The sequence below is a fragment of the Polistes canadensis genome, unplaced genomic scaffold (assembly GCF_001313835.1).
Source record: "Polistes canadensis isolate GaletaPanama2010 unplaced genomic scaffold, ASM131383v1 scaffold_1, whole genome shotgun sequence".
NCBI lineage: Eukaryota > Metazoa > Arthropoda > Insecta > Hymenoptera > Vespidae > Polistes > Polistes canadensis.
In genome coordinates, this window is record NW_014569548.1 from 895,839 (window position 1) to 920,052 (window position 24,214).

Below are 24,214 nucleotides of genomic sequence, written 5' to 3' on the forward strand. Positions count from 1 at the left end.
CTTTTCCAACTTTTACAAAAGGAGAAGGAATAAAAAAAAAAACAAAAAAAAAGAAGGACTATGCGAAACGAATCAAGATACAGAAAGAAAGAGAGAGAGAGAGAGAGAGAGAGAAATAGATAGATAGATAGATAGATGAATCTTCGTACGTGTATGTTCTCTCTACTCCCGAAAGGCAAGGAAGAATTTTTCACTTCGAACTCACGATCTAAAGCTATCGATGAGATATCATCGACTTAGACTATACAGCTACTTCTAATGGTCGTAGTATATCTAACTTCGTCAAAGAAAAGAAAGAAAGAAAATCCTATAGGTATATATATATGTAGGTACCTTAAAACACGCGTATATATATATTAAAAAGTTCATTATTTGGCTTTCAGAAGATTTTTAATACGAGGATGACCTAGTTCAACTTGAAACAATTATAAGAAAAAATAAATATTAAAGCGTACAAAACAATATATATATATATATAAATAATAAAATGTTTTTACATTTAAATAATCTAAAGATTTTTAAATACTTCTGTTTTTTATTTCCTTCTTCATATAAAGCTCGTTATTTGTTCGTGACCGATATCGATGTTAAGGTATGTATTTTTTTTTGTCTTAATGGCGAGAATACACACCTGTTTATATTTGATACGTAACGCGAATAACGTACTAGAAGATTACCTCGAAGGTACCTGGTTTAGATTTATTATATCTACAGGCAGATCCAAAACGGCGGTCAGTTATTACGCAGGACTGAGCGATCGCTTTTAATATTCGCGCCAGCTGCGTACAAATTCTCACGAACCTTCGTTTCTCTCTCCCTATGGGGCAAACCATTGACGCCACCCTACCTCGTTTCGCTATCACCCTCCCCTCTCCCGCTACGCCCCCAACCTCAAGATGTATAGACCCATAAAAATGGACTTTCGACTTCGATCCGTTCTGTATATTATTTTCTTCGCTGGACAAACGCGCCGTTATTTTGAGGGCCGTTCTTCTTTCTCCGTAACTTCACGGAATCAAAAAAAAAAGAAAAATATCATTCTGTATTTATTTCTCTTCGGTTTTCTTTTTTTTTTAATCTTTCGTTAAAATGCGGAGATTCATAAAATAAAAACAAATTGAATTTTCATTCGATCTCGTATACTTTGCGTAAAATGTATTTTAACGAAATAAAGATAACGAAACGACGCGTATCGAATATTAACAAATAAATATATATTTAATTTTAATATTTCAAAAAATAATATAAGGTAGGAAATAGTTTAAACGCGATGAATGTATGCAAATGTATAAATATCTTCCGTTAAAATTCGATTCGCCGCTATCCATTCATAGAATGAAAGAAATTCGAGTTATAAAAAGAAAAAAAGAAAAAACATATCCTTGCTCATATAGACATGCAAAATTCCCAAATGTCTAGCTAACTCTATCTCGTTCGTTATATGGCTTAATTCCGTTTCTACGAGAACAAAAACACATATCGACTTTTACTGCTGCTCAATTACTTTTTGCCGCCATTTGTTACCTCGACCGTTTCGGAGAGATTCGATTAGTGTAAACGTAACAACGGGGGTACATTTTTGTATTTTTTTTCTTTTGTTTTTTTTTCCTACAACGCGCGTCGAAATTTTCCCTTTTTTTTTCTTTTTTTCTTTTTGATTTTACGTTGAAACGTCATTGACATTTGGCGCCAACTAATATTGAGCATCTTTCATAAGCAAAACTAACAGACAGGTTGATGGCATGTGCCAACACGCGTTGTTGCTGTGCTTTATAATATTTCTGAAAGAAATAAACAAGAATCTTTCGCGAAAGTTAAAAAACTGACAGTAGGAAATAAATGGAAAATAAATAAATAAATTCAAAAGAAAAAGAAAACCGGAAATGATTTCAAATGCTTGTTTAAATCTTCTGTTTCATCTCTGTGATCCAATTAGAATATAAAAATACAATATACCGTAAATAAAACGATAAAGGATAAAAATGCATTGCATGCGAGTTTATTACAATCTCGCGTTCCACGTTTCGCGGCAGAAAAAGTCAATTTTACTCGGTCTCGTCTCATTCTTTTAATTCGCTTACCCTCTCCCTTTTGTTCGTCCGGTTCTTCTTTAAGCGAATCTGCAATTGGTTATTCTGATGCTTCATCGTTGAACATAATTTAACTTGAAAATTGTATTCGAAAAGAAATGTTTTGCGGAATGCTACCAACGCGAATTTTAATTAACCGTCCCGGACAAAATTTATACGCGGATCTTTACATAAATGGTGCACTATTGCATTTAATTTAATCCTTATTATAGGATTTTCTACGAATACGTGTATAACGAATCGCAAATCCTTTTCCTTTACTATATATATATATATGTGTTGTTCTTCTTTATCTTCTCAATAACTATTTTCCGCGAATTTCCAATTTATACTTTTCAATATATTATATTAACAATACGATAATTAATTTAAAAATCAACCGAGAAGTTTATAAGATTTCGAATTTAAACAATCGAAGAGTAAATTACTTAATAAATTTATCCTTTCTTTGGAATAAGCTAAAATTTCATATTCCGTTTAATTTCCTTCATAAATTCTTCTTATTATTATCATTATTAATTAATTATATTTACTCCTGTTCATAAGCACTTAGTCCTTTGAGGCATTTGTGGTGGCAAATCCAAGACAAAGAGGCCTTGCGTGGCATTAAACATAAGTTGTTACCGTTACTATTATATTGTTTTGTACTCAAGTCTGATCCCAGGGCTTCACTCAAGTCTACGAGAATATGTCTAGTAGAGTATAGTTCGTATTATATGGTATATAGAAATTTCCTCGCAATATTAAATCGGCCGGTATCTCTTATCGTAACTATTCTAATTATTTTTTCAATTTAACTGACTTTTGGTTTTTTTTGCATTTGTGATTTCAATGTTGGTTGATATATAATCGTTCAATAACTGTATTGTGTATGCTAAGCTATATATTAAATAATTTTATGTGTAATTTTTCAATTGCAGCAATCTTATTGTTGTTGAAAGATAAAATATGCTTGTTAAGAACATTATTATTTTTAATATTTATCTATTCTATCTTAATTATGCAGTTTCAATCTTTTATTATATCTTTTTATCTTGTAATAATTACTGTATTTCTGTTAACGACATTATCATTATAATTATTATCATCATTATTGTCCACTTTATTGTATCTTAAATAAACTTAAGAGCTTATCGTCACTTTTCAATAGCCACGCCCTCATCCCTTTCGAAATTTCCCTTTTAACGAGTGTTTCTTGTCCCCCTTTTTCCGGAAACCCTTTAGCAAATAAATACATTTCAAATTTTCTATTAAATCACCCCTAAAGTACAATAATTCGAGAAATACGAGAAATATCATAAATTATATTTAATTATATAAATGAAATTTATTACTTATGAGAATTGATCTGCCCATTCGTAAGACTCGAATCTTAGATTTTACCATTCCGCGCTTTGTCTAGTTCTCAGTATTATCCTCTTCCACGACTTAATGAAACTCTTGATATTCCTACCCTTCGCTTCATCCAGACTTCACCAACACCTTCATCGGCTGCTGCTGCTGCTGCTCGACACAGCTCAAACCGAGCATTTAAGCGACCACTTCAGATTACTAATTAATGTTACGCTTATTTAATTTTAAAAGCGTTCATTTTCCCTTTCTTAACCTTCTTCGTATTTTTCTATCGTTCTTCTTGTTATAACAGCCCGAAATAAGGAAGAAAAATAATGACAAACGTGATGAGATTCTTTACACGTAACCCAAGATATTGGACAATCTAAGATATATTTTCTTTTTCCTTATTAAATTAATTATAATTAAAGATTAACAAAAAAATACTTATCCTTCGGATAAAAGAATTAAAATCTTACACATTGAGAGCTAAAAAATTGTTAGCTAATAAAAAGAAAAAACAAAAGTAAATATTTCTGAACAATTAACTCAATCGTATTTTCGGTACGATAAAATATGATTCGCATTGAAGTAACTTATTTTCATAAATCATTTCAAATGTTTTCTCAACCAACTTCGGGACGTATCTATATGCTAGAGCATCATGAGTAGTAGGAAATCATACGACAGTAAAAGAGAGTCAGAAAGTGTGTGTGAAAGATAAAGAGAGAGAGAGAGAGAGAGAGAGAAAAGCAATCCGAAGGAGTCCAAAGCTTTGTAGTCGTTACAGTCGAGCCTCTTCGCGAGCAAACAATGGTAGGATAAGTATCGATTTTGTGTGGCTTTGGAATCCTTAGGATAACCCGTCAAGGCATAAACCTAGCACTATTGTGGAAACGATTTGGAGATATATTCCTGGAAGTATACCACGAACGAACGTAGTAACTACTACTACTACTGCCAACGTAATAATAGCTGCAGAAACAGCAAGGATGACGAGGAGGATGAACCAACAGGACGATGAGAGAACGGACGACGAACAGTGACAAAACAATTAACCAACTCATAACTGCCTGGTACAGGTGCCCTCTGGACGATTCTCCGTCCTGAGTTGCGTCAAAGTGTCACGGACAACAAGGTCCACCAGACCGAAGTGAAATTGCAACTCGCGTTGTTGTGTCCCTCGTCCCTGTGTATCGGGCATAATTTCCTTTCGCAACCTCTCAATGTCGCTATCGAACAAGAAATATTTAACAATTGGTACTATTCAATGTTTCCTTTAAGACAAACATCTCATCTTTCTGGTACCCTTTTTTCTGTTCGATCGTATCGGTACGTGATATCTCAATTTATATTTTTCATAATAATGTAAAAGAAAATATATAATATTTACTATGCAGATCGCATTCATCAATCATTTTCTGATTTGTGTACTTTTGCAATACTATTGTGTCGACGAATTCTTTTTATTATTTATAATAATTAAATGCACGCCGCGTTTAACAAGCTTTTCAAACGATTCAGCATTTTCGCAACTTGTACACGAATAATATGTAAAATGGTTATATTTGATTAGAGTAATTAATTGATAATGATCAAACAAGTTTACAGATATATACACATAAATACAAATATATTTAGAAAATAAATTATAATTCGTGCTAAACTTTAAACAGAATTGAAAAAATTCTATCAAAGATTTTACAAAAGCAACATTTTTCACAACGTGTCGATTGTATAAGAAATTCCCCGAGGTCGTATCTAAAAATTTGCCTTTTAAAATGCCCTTTTGTTTGCAAACTTTATGACATTTAGTTTCCGAAGATATCTTCATGCAAATAAAATGTAAGTAGATGGTGGATGTGCATTGACGCAATGACCTACATAAATTTATAGAATTTATTCAGTTACTCGACGTGCATAGTTTTTTCTTTTTCTTTGCTACTATATCACGAACAGGTGTCCATATAAGAACTATGAATGACCATATTTCGAAGACGATATTTCACCAACGAAAACATATAGAAATTTGAATAACAAAAACTACTTTGAAAGATTTTTTTATCTTTATTTGTTCTATTTACGTACTTGGACACTATTAATGGTATAACATAGATTTGATTTACCTTTTATGAAAATGTATTACGTAAATACATATGCAATCCTGACGAATTTTGAAAAACAATTTTATCGAAAATGAATTCTTATATTTAATTTAAAACACTTATGTGTACAACATATACACATAAATTTCCGTAATTAATCAATAATTAAACGATTTAAATACAAATCATTTCCTAATTCGATAAACGCTCAATCCTTTAACCCAATCCTCCCTCCGATTCTTATCCAAATCGAAAATTCCCTTTGAAAGTATTTTCACAACGAATGGTTACTCTTCCTAAAAGATATCGTCTTGTGAAATATTTTCGTCGAAACAACCATTCTTTGTAAATCAACTGCACATACATACCTTTTCCGATTTGAGAATAGTAAATCGTATCTCTTTACGTATGTTCAGAGTGGAGGAGAGAGAAAGAGAGAAAGAGAGTGAATGAAAAACGATGGAAAAAGGGGGCCGAAGAGAAACATATTTGAGAAATATAAATAAACGACCTCCATCGATTCTCTGAATAGTTGAAAAATATCTCGAAAAATTTTTCCCCGTACGGGATCGGAATGAACGAAGAGAGGTATATAAGATAGTAGCAAATCGAGAAATGAATAAAGGAAAAGAAAAGAAAAGGGACGCAAGGGAGTTCTTCGAGAAATTACCAAAAGCGTTTCACGCTCTCTTTCTTTTTTTATCTCTCTCTCTCTCTCTTTCTTAGTTCCGCGTACCACCACCACCACCACCACCACCACCACCACCACCATACCACGGTATTTCGCTTGGCACGTGAATGCTTTCAGACGATAAATTGCTTTTCTTTACGAAGCCACCATCCGTCGCACAAGCGTGGCCAATCAGGCGACAATGGATCGTAAATTCAAGCCAATCAGAAAGGAAGCCAAGACGTGACCGTGACCACGGTACGATATTGCTTATGAATTATTTAAGCTGCTGGAACAACAAAGTCTCTATCTCTCTCTCTCTCTCTCTCTTTCTTTCTTTCTTTCTCTCTCTCTCTGCTTCACCTTCGTTGTGATTTCACCGTGTCCATGTATTCTACTACCACGCGAAATCTTCTTCAACGCACCTGCAATCAAAAGTCGTGTCTATCTATACTACTCTCTCTCTCTGCTTACTTACTTCTCCGTATAGTGAAAGTCACGATTCTAGTATACTCGTAGAAATTGAATCTAGCAGCCAGTGGATTCGATTAGAAGTTGATAACTCGTAGATAACCCTTTCGCAGTGTGGACATTCATTGGAAAGTCCTAGATGTCAGGGTTGGAAAACGTAACAACAAAATGGCTTTGAAGCACAGTCTCTGCGTATTTAACACTCATCGATAGTGTTTCCAATAATTCGAACATTTATGGGTAAAGCCGACGAACTACGCAATTAACTGGAAAGCTTCAACTTCGATTATCGACAACACCCTTTCAGAGGTTCCCAACGTAGTAGCCCATAGTGTTCCGGTTGATTTTAAAGTACTTAAGCAATTTCTATTCTCCATGGGAAGGAGAACACGTGCATTTCGATTCTATCCTCAATTATTTTACTTTGACAATGATAAAAATTCTTATAGAGATACTTTCAATTTTCAATATCGTATATGATATAACCTGTATTGTTATTTTTTAATCATTTTAATGATCCAACTGATGAACGAAACATAGTACATCGAAAAAATACGAATTCGATTCAAGAATTTTCTCTTACGATTGATCGCAAGTTAATGCACGGTTATCGTGAACCGTACCACCAAACCATTATATTATTTTTGCATAGAAAATTTCTAAAGTTTAAGTTACTTTGAAAAAGAGCATAAGGTTTCATCATCTTCTTTTAGAAAAAGAAAAAAAAAAAAGATTTCGGAGTTTCGTTGCTTTGTATTCGAAATCCTTTCGGTCAACCTCGAACGAGCCATTATTCAGATTGGTATACATTTTCCACGGAAAAGCTGTTAGCCTCGTATTATTCAGCTTTATACTTTCCTCTTTACTAAATAATACTCGTCCGTTCCTGTACTTACTCTTTACTTTCTCTTTCATCCCTTTTTCTCCGTTATGTGGCTTCTCCGTTACCAAAGAAATGACTTGCCCATTCTGCAATAACTGAAGAGAAAGAGAGAAAGATAGAAAGATAGAGAGAGAGAGAAGAAGAAGAAGAAACGGAGACCGAGAAAAGTTAGTTGTTATGAAGCAAATTACACGCAATTCAGTAAACGTTGAGAAATAATCGCGTTCCCAATTAAGAGATGCAGTTTAAAATATACGCACATTTTCTTTCATATCTATAGAAATATTGTATATGTACCTTTTCAATAGATCCCTACTAAATCACCCTTTTTACCATCCACTAGTAAACAGACCGAAGAGAAACTTTGCCCTCAACCTCTCAGACCCTTTAACCAACTTCTATCTCTTTCTCTCTTCGACTCTCTCTCTCTCTCTCTCTCTCTCTATCTTTCGCTTTCACATCACACCATTACCGATGAGTTTCTGTACTTTAATTCCTCCGCGCATGTTTTCTTGCGTCGTCACGTTATCCCCACTTTTCTCATCTATTCGACTTACATTCACACAAAAACTTTACTTTTCGTATATACGTAAATATACATCTCTATACATATATACATATATATATATATAGTTTCATTTAAACGAAACGTGCTCTGTTTACTGATACGAAAATACACACACCGAAGGTCTCTCATTAAGCTTTACGATCAATGTTACTCTCGACCTTGGCCTTACAAATAGAACGACTTTTTTTAAGTCTATGTTGTCTCATCGTTAAAAAAGAGATGACTACTTTTATAAGAAATTTTTCATTTAAATTAACAAACGTAACACTCGAATATATATATAATCTAATACTACTTGCATATATATTACAAAACTATGCATATATTTTTATATATTATAATAAATATAATAATCTCTCACGAAAATTAATATTTCATACAACACGTAATTAAAAACTTGTTAATTTATTTTATAAGATAAATCGAAATAATAATTATTTGTACCGTAAGTATCCAGGATATAATCGAATGAAAAAAAAATGTTCTACAGGAGACCTGAAAAATCTCCTTCTTTTCATTCATGCATATATATATATATGTGCGTGTTAGAAATCTATGCATATATTCTTATCAGACAACCCCCAAGTCTGAAGTAGAATCTTGGCAGTTGTTTTACGGACCAACGGATTTGTTTCTCCCGACGACGAGTCTTTTAAACCTTTAGAATATTTTCACACGTGTTAAAGAGAGAGAGAGAGAGAGAGAGAGCCTAGTTTCTTCTCCTTTTCGAATGTCGTTCGTCATTGTCTACGTTTATGCACAAAACGGAATAGGAATGACTACACATATACGCGTCGAGAAGAAAATAGAGATGCACGAATAAGCGAACAAGACGAAGGTGGTAACAGAAAAAAAAAAAAAAGATAAAGAGGAGGAAGAGGTTGGGAACAGTCAAGTCACGGTGAAACGAAGGAAGGGGGCCGAGGAACGAAGGGGGAGATCAAGTGAACGAGAAGGGGAGAGAGAAAAATAGGAGTGGGATGGGGTGGGGTGGGGGAGGGGAGGAGCACTTCTTGTATGCGCAGTCCTTCGTACAAGAGTGGAGTTTTACGCATGTTTAATCTAGAAATGGATCGTCCGAGCATGTGGGGCTCTATGATGCGAGCTGAAGAGAGCAAAAGAGGTAAATAAAGAGGGAGATACGAAGAAAGGGATGCTAGGGCTAATATGCAACGTATATAGGAATTTCTCTCTTTCTCTCTCTTTCTTTCTGCTTTTTTTTTTGTCCTGGGAACTGGACAACGCTGCGAACCTTCTCGCCTGCCTCCTCTTCCATCGACGTGTGTTTGCTCGATCGATTTTTTTATAATTGTTTTTTTTTCTTCCCTTTTTCTTGCTTTTTTTTTTTTTTAATATTTCAGCAAAATATTAGATGGAAACAAGAACGGTATGTACTATACCACTACTGCATACATAAATAAGACTATACACATACGCGTATTTTTGTTCTTTTCTTTTTCTTTGTCTTTTTTTTTTTTAAGATTTCACGAGAGTTCGGTTTTCATGTTATATCTTCTCTCTTTTTATTTTCTTCGGTGTTTCTTGTTTATCTTGTTCTCTACGTCTTGTATTCGCCCCTCGTGCTCTTGGCTTTTAAAACAATAGCTCGAGAAACAATTCCTCGCGCAAGCTCCTTAATTTTACCCTTCAGCCCGGAAATTTTAGCGATCTTTGTTTTTATTCACCGATGACACCGTTTTTTGTACTTTGACTAAAGGTATGGAATTTTATAAAAAAAAAAAAAGAAAAGAACGTCAAGTAGTATGTGTTTTTTTTAAAGACTGGAAAAATATATGTTAAAACCATTAGCATTTCTGTAATGATCCCCTGTGACGAATAAAAAAAAATCAAAACATTGATAAACGGAATATCTTTTTTTATTTTTAATTTTTGTAAGTCAGATATACATTAATACGAATAAACAGAAGTTTGTCGCGAGTTCATCAATCTAAGAATAAAAAGAATCTAATGTAAAAGTAAAGAGTAAAGAGAAGTAGAGAATAAAACGTCGTAGAGTTTTTAGAATGTTCAGATTATTCAAAGTATCTAGGGATAAGAGTCCGAGAGTTAAATTTCTGTTACTTCTGTATATTTTAGCTTATTTTACTCGTAATATAGTATATCATAAAGATAGAAAAAGATAGTACCGTGATTCGTATATTTGAATGTGAACATCGTTAGAATAAAACAATTACTTTTCATATTGATCGAAGATAAAAATTAAATATATGTAAAAAAGAAAAAGGAAACAAAATTTTCTCGAAAAAGTTACGCACCTTTCAATATTTTATTATTTCTAAATTGAAGGATACAAATTGGTCACGCGGGTAGATTAATTTAACGATGTAAAATTTGGACTTTAGCAAAAATAAATGCACGAAGCCTAGGATAGATATATGGGATTTGAAACAACTGGCCGCAGCCCGCTTATACATCATACTAATTATTTATATTTTACAAACCGCTACAGATGGTACCTGCTGCACGTAACTTGTTCGCGGTATTTCACACTCTCAATGAAGAGTGGCGTGCTATGTGCGTATTATACACACACGTTTCCCCTATCCTAACGGTTGGTAGAATATTCTCAAAGATATCTTCTTAAATTTAACGTAGAGACAATGAACGATAGGAGAAACAATGAAACAAAAATCTATGAAATGCTAACGCGAAATATAATAACTCATCTGCGGTAAATTTATGACGTTGAAGGAATAAATAATTATCTACCCACATTTTACCTTTCCTCTACGTTCACACAGGACCAGAGAGAGAAAGAGGGAGAGGGAGAGAGAGAGAGAGAGAGAACAAGAGTAGAAATTTCTACGTCGTGTTACCAGCAGCGATTGAAATATCTACCGCAGGCCGCTTTAAAATTTAATTCACACTGCATAAATCAGCTGATTCGCGTGTTAGGATTTCCCGACGCTTCATTTTCATGTCACTTTATACGTTGGGAACGACTGATTTATATGGACAAACTTACTGGCAATACGTGCACCGCTACCGAGAGTGAACGTTATTTGCAGAATTGCGTAAACGCAAATGTAAATCGTTTATTTTTCAACCGTTACCAACAATCGTCATATTACGAATATAATATATCACATAAATATATATATATAAATACCTATACATCTATATACGTACCTACACATCGGCAAAGTTATATCACGCCGATTCTAAAATTCACTATTGGAATATCTATCTTTCTCGTGGCTACGAATCCGGGATTTTCAATTTTGATCTAGAGATATTGTCTGTCTCGTCGTATTTCTCACTCCGCTTCGCGCTATATATATATTTTTTATCCACTTCATCGGAGAGAGCTGCAGAGAGAAAGAGAGAGAGAGAGAGAGATAGAGAAAGTTCATATTTGCCTCTCACTTTAAAACGCACGCTCGAAATGAAACTAACGTTAAATATAATCCTTTCGAAATACATTTCGTTGCAATGATATTATCAAAAGAAGGCTGCTTAACAAATGACAAACTCATAAAATGTAAATTCTTTTCTAGTAAAACTTTTACAAATATAAAAATTCATATAATAATATAAAGAAAAATAATATCTACAATCTAAATATATTAACTATATTTGCATTACCCCCTCTCTCTCAATCTCTTATTTCTTTTTTTCGTTTATTCTCTTCCAACTATTATTTTCTTTGATGCTTTTTTCATTCTGCTCGTGGATAGCAGAATAAACAACAGGGACGGTTTATTCCTTGACAGGAAAAAGAGGTTACGCGGAAAAGTTGGCGTTGATGTTACGAGCCATTAACGATATCGTGTTTCCTCGAAGCCGGAAATCAAAGGGCGAGGCGGCATTAAAGGCAACGGAGGTAGGGTTCGGGTTCTTACTATCTGCTACGTGTGAGTGACGAGAAACCTTCGAAAATCATTCTTAAGTTTATTGAGCGACGACGTGCTGCCTTTTACGTATGACTAATGTTTGATCGAAACGATGTTTCCTGATAAAAGATCACACCCCTTTATTATAGAATGTATACGATTCACATATTGTCTATTTACAGTGATTCAATTCGTTATTATATTATATCTTGTTGTTCTCTAATATGTAATAAAATACCAGATAAGCACTTTGACACTTGGTAAAAATTGAAAAAGAAATTTCAATTGATAACATAATTTTTCGTATTTCGTTCTTTTTATTTTGTGCGCGAAATATTCTTCTATTAATTAAAGAGGTAACTTAAACTTTCGACGTTGTTCGTGTGCTTTAAGTAATAGGTACGCGATTTAAAGTAGCAAAAGAGTTAAACTGCACCGAACAGATGCTGCAGCACAACTACTCTCTATCAGCTTAATTCGCGGTCACGATAACCGGAAATTTCTCGGCAAAGCGTTGAAATATACGTCTTCATAAACCGTAAACGATAAAGTTTGGTAAATCAAGATTTAAAAGTGAGTAATTTTTTTTCCCTCTGCCCTACCTGCCCTTCCCATCCCCCCTACCCCACCGCACCCTTTTTTTATTCCTCTCGCGTTCCACCGCGAAGAGTTTCCTTGTTCCTCGAGAAAGGTCCTGCGAACTTTTTTAATGAATCCCTTTAAATTGAACCGAACGTAAATTTCTTTTGGAAATATTAATACGACGCTGAGAATTTTTTTTTACAAGACAGACAAACGCGAGGATGGAGAAAAAGGAATGATATTGAAAAATTAAATGCAAGATGACTTTACACACTTTAAGTGTACCACTTAAATTACGCGTAAATTGTTTTTTTTTTATATGAACAAATAGTAAAAAAAAAAAAAAATTGTATTTCATTTTAAATAAGACACGCAACTCAAGGATCTCATTATTTTGTTTTCAAAATCAAGAATATCTTTCTTAATATTTTTTTTCGGATCATTTCGATGGCGATACTCGTGAAAGAGAAAGAGAGAGAGAGAGTAACGTTACAATTTTCTTATTTCTTTCTCGCCAAGGCCTGAAACATTTTTCTGGATGCACGTGATGTACACGCACGGTGAGAGACTGAAATTGCGAGATAATTGAAAAATCCAGTTATAATTCGGTAAAAGTGACTGTGAGAAAATCGCGCGTGTCAGTGCAGAAAAGACGGGGGGAAGGGGATTGTATAGAGAAAGGGAAATGCGAATGAAAAATCTTTTTAGAAGAACGGTGGAGAGGAGAGGGGGTGAATGAAGGTATGGGGTAATACGCGTATGCCGTTATGATGTTGCTACTTCATACTGTTGCCGGTAGAATGAGAGAAGGTAAAAGAGGAAGTGGAGAAACGACGGATAAGGCAGACGGTTTGTATTTCAAATTTAAAAGCATTCGACAATGGACGCTTCTCTTATTGTTGATTCACTCGACGAAGGAAAGAAAAAGAGAAAGAGAGAGAAAGAAGAAAGAAATGCACGGAGTTCGGAGGATCTGGTATGCTGGTTCACCAACTAAGAGGAAAGAGAAGGAGGATTGAGGAAAAGGGAAAAGAGTGGTGACGAGAAGTAAGGGATGAAGAAAAAACCAAGGGTAACCGGAGTTTTATAAGGGAATGCAGAGACAATTTCCACAGGACTTAGTGGCTTCGGACTCTCCAAATAAATTATTCTACGGATGAGAGATGTTACTTATTTTTCATCAACTTTTTCTTGGGTTACTTGGAACAGTTGTTGTCGCAGTTGAAAATAGATACAACAGATAGAGTTATTGATGAAACTTGAAAAAAAAACAAAAGAAAAACAAAATGATTAACCTATTTCGGTTATTTTCGGAATAAATTGATACGTTCGCTAGGATCATTCGAGAGATTATTATTTTAAATCACATTTGACTGGATCTTCGAGGAATTAAAAGTTTATTTACACATATATTATAAGAAAAAAACTCGTTTTATTAACAACGAGTAGCATCGTAACGGGGAGTTGTTTCGAATTTAGAGAGATGCAATTTGTTTCCACGAAAGCATCGATTTCGTTGCTCATAAATCGAAAATGTTAATGAGGCTCAGATGCTTCCATTATCGTGAGCGTAAAATCCCACAGGGCGTTAGATCCATTCTGCGATCAGATAACAACACCATCGTTTCGTTCACCGTTTTAACCATCGATGATATCATAATTTAAAAAAAAAAAAAGAAAAGCAAAATATACTTTAAATTCGACCATCATCAAAAGCTCCTAAAAGCTGGTATAAATATCAAAAAGTTTAATCGCATTTTTCCCGTATAATTAATAAATAACAACAAAATATCCTAGAATATAATAAAGAAATTGAATTGTTATTCATTGAATATAATAAAGAAATTGAATCGTTATTCATTGAATAACGAAAAAAAATAATCGAAAAATAAATTCTAAAATGAAAACAAATCGAGGATAACAGATAATCGTTAGTGCACTAATATATAATATAATTCGAAATGAAATATTAATTACAATAATGTAGTATATAATTACGCATAGATAGTAAACATCATCGTCTAACTAGATAAAAGACATAACACACAAGTTTCGTATCGAAAAACGATTCTTTTAGATAGAGAGAATGTGTTCAGGGTTTCGGGCGATTTAACCACTTCCAGTACCACCACCATCACCATCATCACCACCACCACCAACCAGCACAGCACTGAGATTAAACGGAACGTAAATGAGGATGCGCGGGCTACGAGCCGTGCGATTCGTGCATTTTTTAATCAGGACTCAGCCCGATTAAGCGCAATCTGACGGCCATTCTGATCGCCCATCAGCATTGTTCCACCCGTAGGCGCTTACGCAGCACGTTGCGAAATCATTGTCCCGACCAAATAGAGAGAAGCGCTACCGCTGCATCGATTCGCAAAATCGCTCTTCTGTGAACTACTCGTTGATTTTTTTTTACAAATATACTACTAGCTTTTCAGGGTTGCCTAGATTAATATATATATACGATTCATCGTTAACTCTCACAGTTTAAGGCCATTACCAATTTATTTCTATTTTATTTTTTATTTTAAACGGGATATAAACTCATCAAGACAAAAATTTATTACAAGGGAGGTCAGGTAAACAAACAAACAAAAATGAAGATAGTTAAAGAATATTTAGACAATATTTGAATGTGTATGATGATATGAGTGCTGAGAAAAAGGAACAAATTGATTACATGGTGCACAGATGATTATACATAAATTAAACAGAATCATTAACAATAAATAGATATCGTAGGGAATTTGGACATTCAAAAGAACTAGAACTTCATTTTGATTAATTGGACATTTCGTCCCTTTATTGGGATTTCATCAGCTACTTAATCTCTAAAGTTCATATATAACGGATCAAGAGATAACGAAGTTTAGAATGTATAGTGTTTTGAATATTACAAAAATGTATGTCCGCTTAAATAAAAAAGACGCTGAACTTTAGAGATTAAGTTGCTAAAGAAGTCCCAATAAAGGAACGAAACGTCCAATTAATCAAAATGAAGTTCTAGTTCTTTTGAATGTCCAAATTCCCTACGATATCTATTTATTATTAATTTTATTTTTGGAGACGAGAGAAACAACTAATTGAGAATCATTAATTTTCCTTTCTTTTTTAATCTAATTTAAATTATATTTGTCGACGATAATATTACGATCCTCGATCCTCGAATTTTAATTTACTTTCGTTAATTTTGAACTTTACGAGTAGAAGTACGTAACCTCGATATATATTCGTCCCCCTTATGTTCTACTCATTTTCTTTACTCTCTCTCTCTCTCTTTCTCTCTCTCGGTGCTTTATAAAACATGAGATTACTTCACAGCTCTATTCGAGAAGCTCGTGTAGAGCAGGGCACAGGTAGGTAGGAAGGTAGCTTCTTTCGATCCTTTGTTATACTTTTCTTTCGCACGCGCAACACGAGACGAGAAGAGGTCTTTCGAGAATCGCATAAGAGTGTTCATTATCGCGAACAAGAATAGCGATTCGCTAATTAATATGACGAAACTCAACCAATGGACAAGAGACAACGATAACAACGTAAAACCACTTCTCTTACAGTCTTTCTTTTATCAACACGATGTCTCCATTCTCCTCTTATTCATCCTTCACCTTCTCTTTCTTCTCTGCCTTTAGTATTTCAAACGAGAAGAGAGAGAAAGAGAGAGAGAGAGAGAGAGAGAGAGAGAGAAAAGATAGAAAGAGAGAGAGAGAGAGAGAGAGAGAGAGAGAAAAGATAGAAAGAGAGAGAGAGAGAGAGAGAGAGAGAAAAGATAGAAAGAGAGAAACTAGAATAATAGAAATTTATTTGTTATACGACGTATTTAAATTATTTTCTTATAAAGTACACTGTAATATATTTACCTCTTCTATATCAAAAAAGGTTTAATATCTCAGTCCGTCTGTTTGTCTCTCTCTCTCTCTCTCTCTCTCTCTATCTCTATCTCTCTCTTTCTCTTTCTCTTTTATTCTAGCAATTTGTATTTGCCAAGGAAATTACACAAAATTTATGTTGAATAGAGAATGAAGCCCCATTGAATACCAGTTAATATTATACGTATTCATGGCGTACTTTCCTAGATGTGCTTATATGCAATCGCGTACAGTTAATATTTGTTATTATTTCTCTCTATGTTCTGCCAGTTGAGATTATGACTTACGATATTATCTCCATGGAATTGTGTCTCTAGTTTTTCTCTTAATAGTTGGAAAGAAGAATCGTATTTGTCAGAAACAACAATTCATTTTTGCGAAATAGTTATTCTCGATGTTGAATTGTCGCTCGAATTTTAAAAAACAACGACGAATAATATTTTGCTATTTATTTGTTTCTATAAAAAAGAAATTATATATATATATATATATATATATATATATATATATATATATATATATATATATATATATATATATATATATATATATATATATATATATATATATATATATATATATATATATATATATATATATATATATATATATATATATATATATATATATATATATATATATATATATATATATATATATATATATATATATATATATATATAATTATATTATTAATATATATATATATATATCAAAAATCGTTATTGCGTTCGATATTGTTTTCATAAAACCAAAAATTATAGAGATTTTAAAGATGATAATAATAATCGAATCGTTCGGCATGCTATTAAAATATATTTTACAAAACTTTCTTTTTTCTCTCTCCTTTGTTTTCAATTCTTCTTCCTTTCCGGTAAAAATTTTGCGTAAAAAATAAAAAATAAAACAACAACGGACCACTCCATGGCACGATACGTATGTAGTAGGCGCAAGCAGCAATATTTATCTATCAGTTTGATTAATTAGCTCGCAGCGTGTTCTTTCAATTATATCGAAACGAGAGAGAGAGAGAGAGAGAGAGAGAGAGAGAGAGAAGAGAGTCGCGGTTCGAACGTGGAAAATTAATTGCTCTCGCGACACACAGTTAACACTACGTGTTCCTGCAAAAGACGAAACGTGTAACAGCACAAACGAGAAAGTTAACGACAAACAGGAATGAGTTCGATGATATTCAACAATTTATACAAATTTTTTATATCTTTTTTTTTTCCTGTTCATACCGGTCGTTTTCCAAACGAACGATTTACAAGTTTCCCCCGATGTGCATCATAGTTCGTCTTCCACCATCGAACGTTTCCGACAAAACTCGCGCATATTGACAGACGCATTAGAACCCGTACATGCCGTTTTATTTGCTTTTTTTTAATCTCATTACGGTCCCGTTATTTTTCTCTCCTCCCCCCTCCCCATCCCCCTATCTTTATTCCTAACGCGTTAACTCGAGTGATCATTAGTCGTGGCAAGTTAATGATTCCCTCCTAATTAGCGGGTAATAGGATACGAGTAACACAAACGTTGCAACTGGCATCAACGTCCTACTACTCCTCTAACCATCACCATCGTGTTCTTAAATTCGTTTATTACCTTTCTATTTCCGTTCTATTAAGTTGATATGCATAAGTACTTTAACAGAGAATTACGTTAAAAGAGGTAATTCAACTTTTCAACGCGTTGCATGTCGTAGAAAATTGCGTTCGTAAATGCAAGTAAATTGTAGAAACTTTTGGTTCCAGCTGAAAATTTCAGCTGGATACTTCTCTTGTTCAATATTCTTTTTCAGATCACAAAATATTTACACGTATCAATGTAATAGAGTTTTTATAAGAAATTTCAACGATAACTGATTTATACATGAGAAATAATATCTTCTTTTTTTTTTTTTTTCTATTACCAAATATAAAATTCGTTTAATTCTCTTGTAAATAAAATCTTCGACATATAATACTTGGATTAAATTGATTAAAATTAGATAACTAACCTTTTTTCCGTCTAGTTCGTGATTACCCTGCGCCAGCACTTTGTCTACACTCGCGGGATCTGCAAACGTGATGAATCCAAAGCCCCTGTAACAAAAGAGATAAAAATTGTTATTACAGGGATTAAAGGTATGCAAGTTTTAAGTGATAACCGTAAGTTGTCGATATTACAACAACAACAACAAATCTATCGATAGAAAAATAGACAATAATTAATAAAAATATAATATAATTGAAAAATATTCGAAATAATACAATTTATTATTAATTAATTTATTTTAATTTATTTAATAAATTATACGTACACATTTTCCACAAAAGAAAAGAATGAAACGATACGAAGAGAGAAACAACCGCGCGCTCCGATGTTTACGAACGTACTGACTCGCGTGAATAAAAGTTCGTGTAAATAAAAACCAAATTGTCGAGAATACGCAACGTAAACAATGACTCCCCATCACTACGAACAATACGAAGTAAAAGCCTAAGCTTCGATTCGTTCGTTGATACTTATAGTTAAACTGAAATTTGATTTTTCCACAGTTAGACTATTGTTGTCGTTAGTTCAACATCAATTAGTGCACAACGATGGTGTTTTAAGAAGGAACAGCACGATCTTACAATAAGTATATTTACAGATATATACCAATAATAAAAATATATTTATACACACTGATACGATATGTTTTTTCTAAACAAAGTATTCTAAACAAAGTATTTAAAAAAAAGCTATTTAAATTAAAATATCCGACGTTCTAAAATCTATTTTTCACATTATTCAACACGAAACAAACGTAACCGTATCCCGACGAACACTGGCCCTTTTTATGTTCTTTACCAATACTAATATCTTTCTATCTTCACACTATTATTCTACCTCACTTTTATTTACTTTTTTGAATATTATTTTCCACATCTCGGAACCGTTTGTTTTTTTTCACTTAAACAGATTTTGTATCGTTCAAGGCTGCTCTAATCAAACCGTACTCTTGTTTCTTTTATAGCTCACGTATATACATACACGCACACACATTAACCACGCATACTACTAAACTACGAACCCTTAAAACAATGAACAGCAACTACGAGCGATTATCAGTCAATGTCTTTAAATTATTATTACCAACATAATCCCCCCACCCCTCAGTTTAAAACTAAACCCTCGTTAATATTCGTGCAGTTTTCATTTGAAAATATACGGAAAAAGGGAGATAGTAAAATGTAAGACACTCACGGTTATATAATACTTATTCTCGGTAACATAGTGGCCCTTTTTCATATCCGGTGCAGTAAAACTCGCGTGCATGCAGGAGTCGCGTTCGCACAAACGAAAGTCTCCCCACAGCGAGATAAGTCGAGCGAATCGAGTACGATGAAGGTGGTGGGGTTGGGGGATGGGGAGGAGGAAGGGGGAGAAGAGGTTGAAGAGAGATGAAGGAGGACGAGGAAGAGGAAGAGGAAGAGGGCCGAAGTCGCGGCGCTTAAGTGAAACAAATATCGGCTGGCAAACTGGTCCATAAATTTAACGGGGGGAACGGGGGGAGAGGACAGGGGACACACACACACACATACATACAACGTGTATACAGATATATTAAAAGACAGTTTGTGGAAGCAAGGAGGAAGGGAGAAAAGTATATAAGTATATATATATATGCATTTGCGAACGTGTATGTCATACTAGTATATGAGTTTATGTATGTGTGCATTCAGCGTTGCAACAGCAGCAGCAGACCCCGATAGAGTGGTGGCACAGCAAGGAACGGACGCAAAGCGGTTTGCATTTTTCATGCCAAAGCTGCCGAGGCAGTTATTGAAAATATTTACATGTTATTTATAGGGCACACATGCTTTAGGAAGCAAACACGCCAATCCCGCCCTTCGGACCTTCCTTTGCTATTGGTTTCTATATCCTATTTCTTTTTCTTTCTTTCTTTCTTTATTTCTTCTGTTTTGTCCTTGTCTTACTTCCTCAGTCTCTTTAGGTTTTATAACTTTTTTCTCTCATCACGACAAAATATTCCCATTCGTTCGCACATCATACATAATCGTCACGAGAATTCAACGAAATAATTGATCTCTCGATCGCAATGTTCGAATTTTTAAATCTTTGTTCAAAGAGAGATTAGAAGATAAAGCAGAAGAAGAAGGAAAGAAAATGGAAATAGAATTTGTAATTAATTTATGCGTTTTGGTTCGTAGTAGAGTGATGATCTAGGAAGAAATGGAACGGTAATAATAGTCATTCGAGTATACGTTTAGTATTGTAATCACTTTTAAAAATGCATCGATTATAGTCGTTAAATTGATTACTTTGTACTAGAAGCACGTATCTAATTCCTACGTATAATAGATATACGATTATTATTAAATATTGATGTGTAATTTGAAGTCCATTAATTTTAGCAACGAAAATTATCAAACAACATACTGTACTTTAATCGGAGATGATTAGTAAGTTATAAAGACCGAAAGCAGCATGTTGTTCAATCGTTCGACTAATTTGTATTTCTAATTGTCAAATTGAGAATATACGTTTCGGTAAAACTATACGAATTAGAAATTCATTAGAGCTCGCATTACGAGGTATAACAATTTTTGTGTGTTTTCAAAAGTAAACTAATCTGTCCGAGGAACGTTATGTCGCTTTGCGTAAGCGTAGAATTTAAAAAAATATTCCCTCGACCAGAATACAATTTTACGAAACTTCGTAATAACGTTGCCATAACTATCACGAAAAATGAATAAATTAACATTAAAAAAACGCTAAAGAAAAAATGACGAAACGCGAGAAACATCAAAAATATAAATATAGCAATATTATACTTAATTATTTAATGAAAGGCAAAACAGAAGAAGAAGAAGATGAAGAAATATAAGAGCTTTGTCGAAATCTGCCTGACGAAAGAAAAGAGTTTATTAATTTGATCGATATTCTCTGGTAAGATTAATTAGAGCTCGCGGGCAATTCGAGAATTCGGAAACCATTAGACGAGAAGAAGAGATAGAAATCGAGCAAGAAGCAGCCGATTCGCCACTCTGCGAATGGCTACAGCGTTTTACGAAAAGATAAGACTCGGAAGCGTTTTGAAATGAAGTTTGCTCGTTAAATACGAGTCGACTATAAGTTTTCTCTTACGTAACGCGCGCGCGCTCTCTTTTCTTACATAACCCGATCATCGCAAGCAAAAAAACGAGGAAAGGTTTTTAGGCGCGGGTTGCGATCTTCCACGAGATTTTTCCATTCGCTTTAATGGAAAAACTTGCAGGAAATCACGAGCACTCCTCCTCCTCCTCATCCTCCTCCTGCTCCTTGAGCTTTACTAGCTATATGTGAAACATTTATAAAGAAGTTCTTTCTGTTTATAAAAATTATTCAAGAATTTTTAACATAAAAATTTGAAGAACGTTTAAAACGAAACGAAACATTTTAATAAGTCAAAAGTTACTAATGTAAAAGTACTTTTTCAATATAACGCAGCAGACACACACACACATACATTCTCCTGATCTATCTATCCATTTATCTATCTTTTTCAAACTTATTTCAGAAAATATTTCAAATTCGAATCGTAGTTTCTCCAGGTATATTTTGAATTCTTTTTTTTTTTTTTATATAAAACCAGACACATGCGAATCTATCATTCCAGGCAGCGCGTGTTTTATACCGAGGCACTTATCACGCAACCTTTGTACGTGAATAATCTATAAAAGGCTGAGTAGTAGAAGGATAGTAGCTGACGTGTCCCTTGTCTACTTGAGCACGGCTTCTACGATCCTCTACTTTTCATCCCCTCTCTCTCTATCTCTCTCTCTCTCTCTCTCCATTTCTCTCGTTCCTTTTTCCCAGACACCCTTCCTGAGCCTGAGCCACCCCTCAGGCACAGCAGCCTCTCTTCTCTCGTGTTCCTCGCTGAGCCGACCCAGTCACGGAAGAGTGTCACACTAGGCTGACATGGTGCATTTGTTTGTCACGTTCTCTTCACTCATAGCAGAAAAGAGGGCTCTTCCGGTTTACGTAGGATTATTCGGGATACGTGCTAGGACGTAGAAAGCCATCGATGCCTGCCTGTCTGCGAAAATAAGTTGCTTGTTGAGATAAAAAAAAAAAGAAAAAAGAACAAAGAGAGAGAGAGAGAGAGAGGGAGAGAAAGAAACGTATAAGGGTGCGCTCATTACGATCATGTCGCATAAAAGGGAGGTAAGATTCAAAAAAGGATAAGAGAAGACAAAAAATAAAGACGAAAGACAATTAAATGTAGCTTTGTGTTCGTCGAAAAGCTCTCGCGAGGTTGGAAAGGAAAAGGAGAGGCATAGGTACTATTACTACCACAACTACTTCTGTTACTAATACTACGAACGGAAGCCACATAACGTTGTATCGCGCCAAAAGGTTCTACCCACGAGCGAGCGAGCTCGCCACCGAGAGAATTTACCGCGAAACAAGAGGGAAAGGGTAAGTATGGGTTGCGCGTTCCGAGCTAGAAAGGATAGCTAGCTAGCTAGCTAGCTAGAAGGAAGGAAGCAAGGAAGGAAGGGAAGAGGAAAGGAGGAGGAGGAGAATAGTGGAAAAGGGGATTGTAGGGAGATTAGAAAAGAGGCGAGTGTATTAGGTGTATTTATGTAGGCGGTCTCATTGCGCGCGAACTTACTGTAAGTACCGGCAGTTACTTAACTCGACAGTTTCTACTATTGCAGAATAGCGTTGGAAGTGTGCGCTCTCGGCAGCCATATAGCTAGCTACTCGAAGAGAGAAAGAGAGAAAAAGAGAAAGAAAGAGAGAGAGAGAGGGTTCCTACCCTTTCCTTCCTTACCTCGACTGCTATACAGTAGGACCCCGAAACTACTTATAGACGACGACGTATATATTTTGAGTCGACGCAAGTGAGTCTACTATACGTACGTTACATGTACATATTCTATACCCCCCTTTTTACCATCCTATCACCCTTCTAGATACCGATCTACTCTCTCTCTCTTTCTCTAACACTCTTACTCTGTTCATCCAAATGCTCGCATTACATCTATCTTTCTCAAGATTTCATCCTACTACGTCCGACTCCTCTCTCCTTTGCCGACAAACTGTACAGTAACTGCTCTTTAACCAACCGCCTTAATCCGCTTTTCCCTTTTCCCTTCTTTCTCTCTCTCTCTCTCTCTCTGTTTCATCTCATTTTCATCTCCTCCGAGAGACAAAGACAATCAGGCAATTGTCTTCGCCTCGAAAACTCGCGCAATGCTTTAGACTAGATATACCTAGGTAGCTGCGTCGTTATCTCTTTTTCCATGAAAGTAAAGTTAGTCCGACTTCGTTCGTGCGATCGTTCGGCTTTTCAATTCGGATAGAATATATAAGTAAGTGAGAGAGGATCGTGAAAAGGGATAGAAAAGGGAACGCGTTAGGGCATATCGGTGTTGAACGACCATAACGAGAGCGATCGTTCAAACAGGAACATCTATCACGCGTCTATACCCATTCAACGGGAAGTTTCATAGATTATGGAGATTTCATATGTCTGATGGATGTTCTCTCTGCTGGACTGCTATTGCTGCGTAGAGCGCTTTCATTTGCATTCGGAAAAATTACGCGTTTCACTTGTCCATGATATGTTATGATACGTATGCTATGCTATGCTATGCTATGCTATGTTATGCTATGCTATGTATATATGTATGTATGTATTTCTACACGCGTGAACGAAGCAACGTTACACGATATGAATCGAAGATTCGGTCGCATATATCGATAACTCGAATCAAATATGAAATATTATTATTATTTTGTTA

At 34.6% G+C, this 24,214-nt stretch overlaps 1 protein-coding gene across 4 annotated transcripts in view; it reads right to left on the reverse strand.

The window, feature by feature from the left end:
- Positions 1 to 24,214, reverse strand: part of LOC106793645 (RNA-binding protein Musashi homolog Rbp6) — a 549,523-nt gene that overhangs the window by 225,002 nt on the left and 300,307 nt on the right. For all 4 annotated transcript variants that reach the window (XM_014760790.1, XM_014760772.1, XM_014760781.1 and 1 more), the window contains one exon: positions 18,430 to 18,514. In XM_014760790.1, coding sequence (XP_014616276.1) covers positions 18,430 to 18,514 — 85 coding nt within the window. The remainder of the gene's footprint in view (positions 1 to 18,429; positions 18,515 to 24,214) is intronic.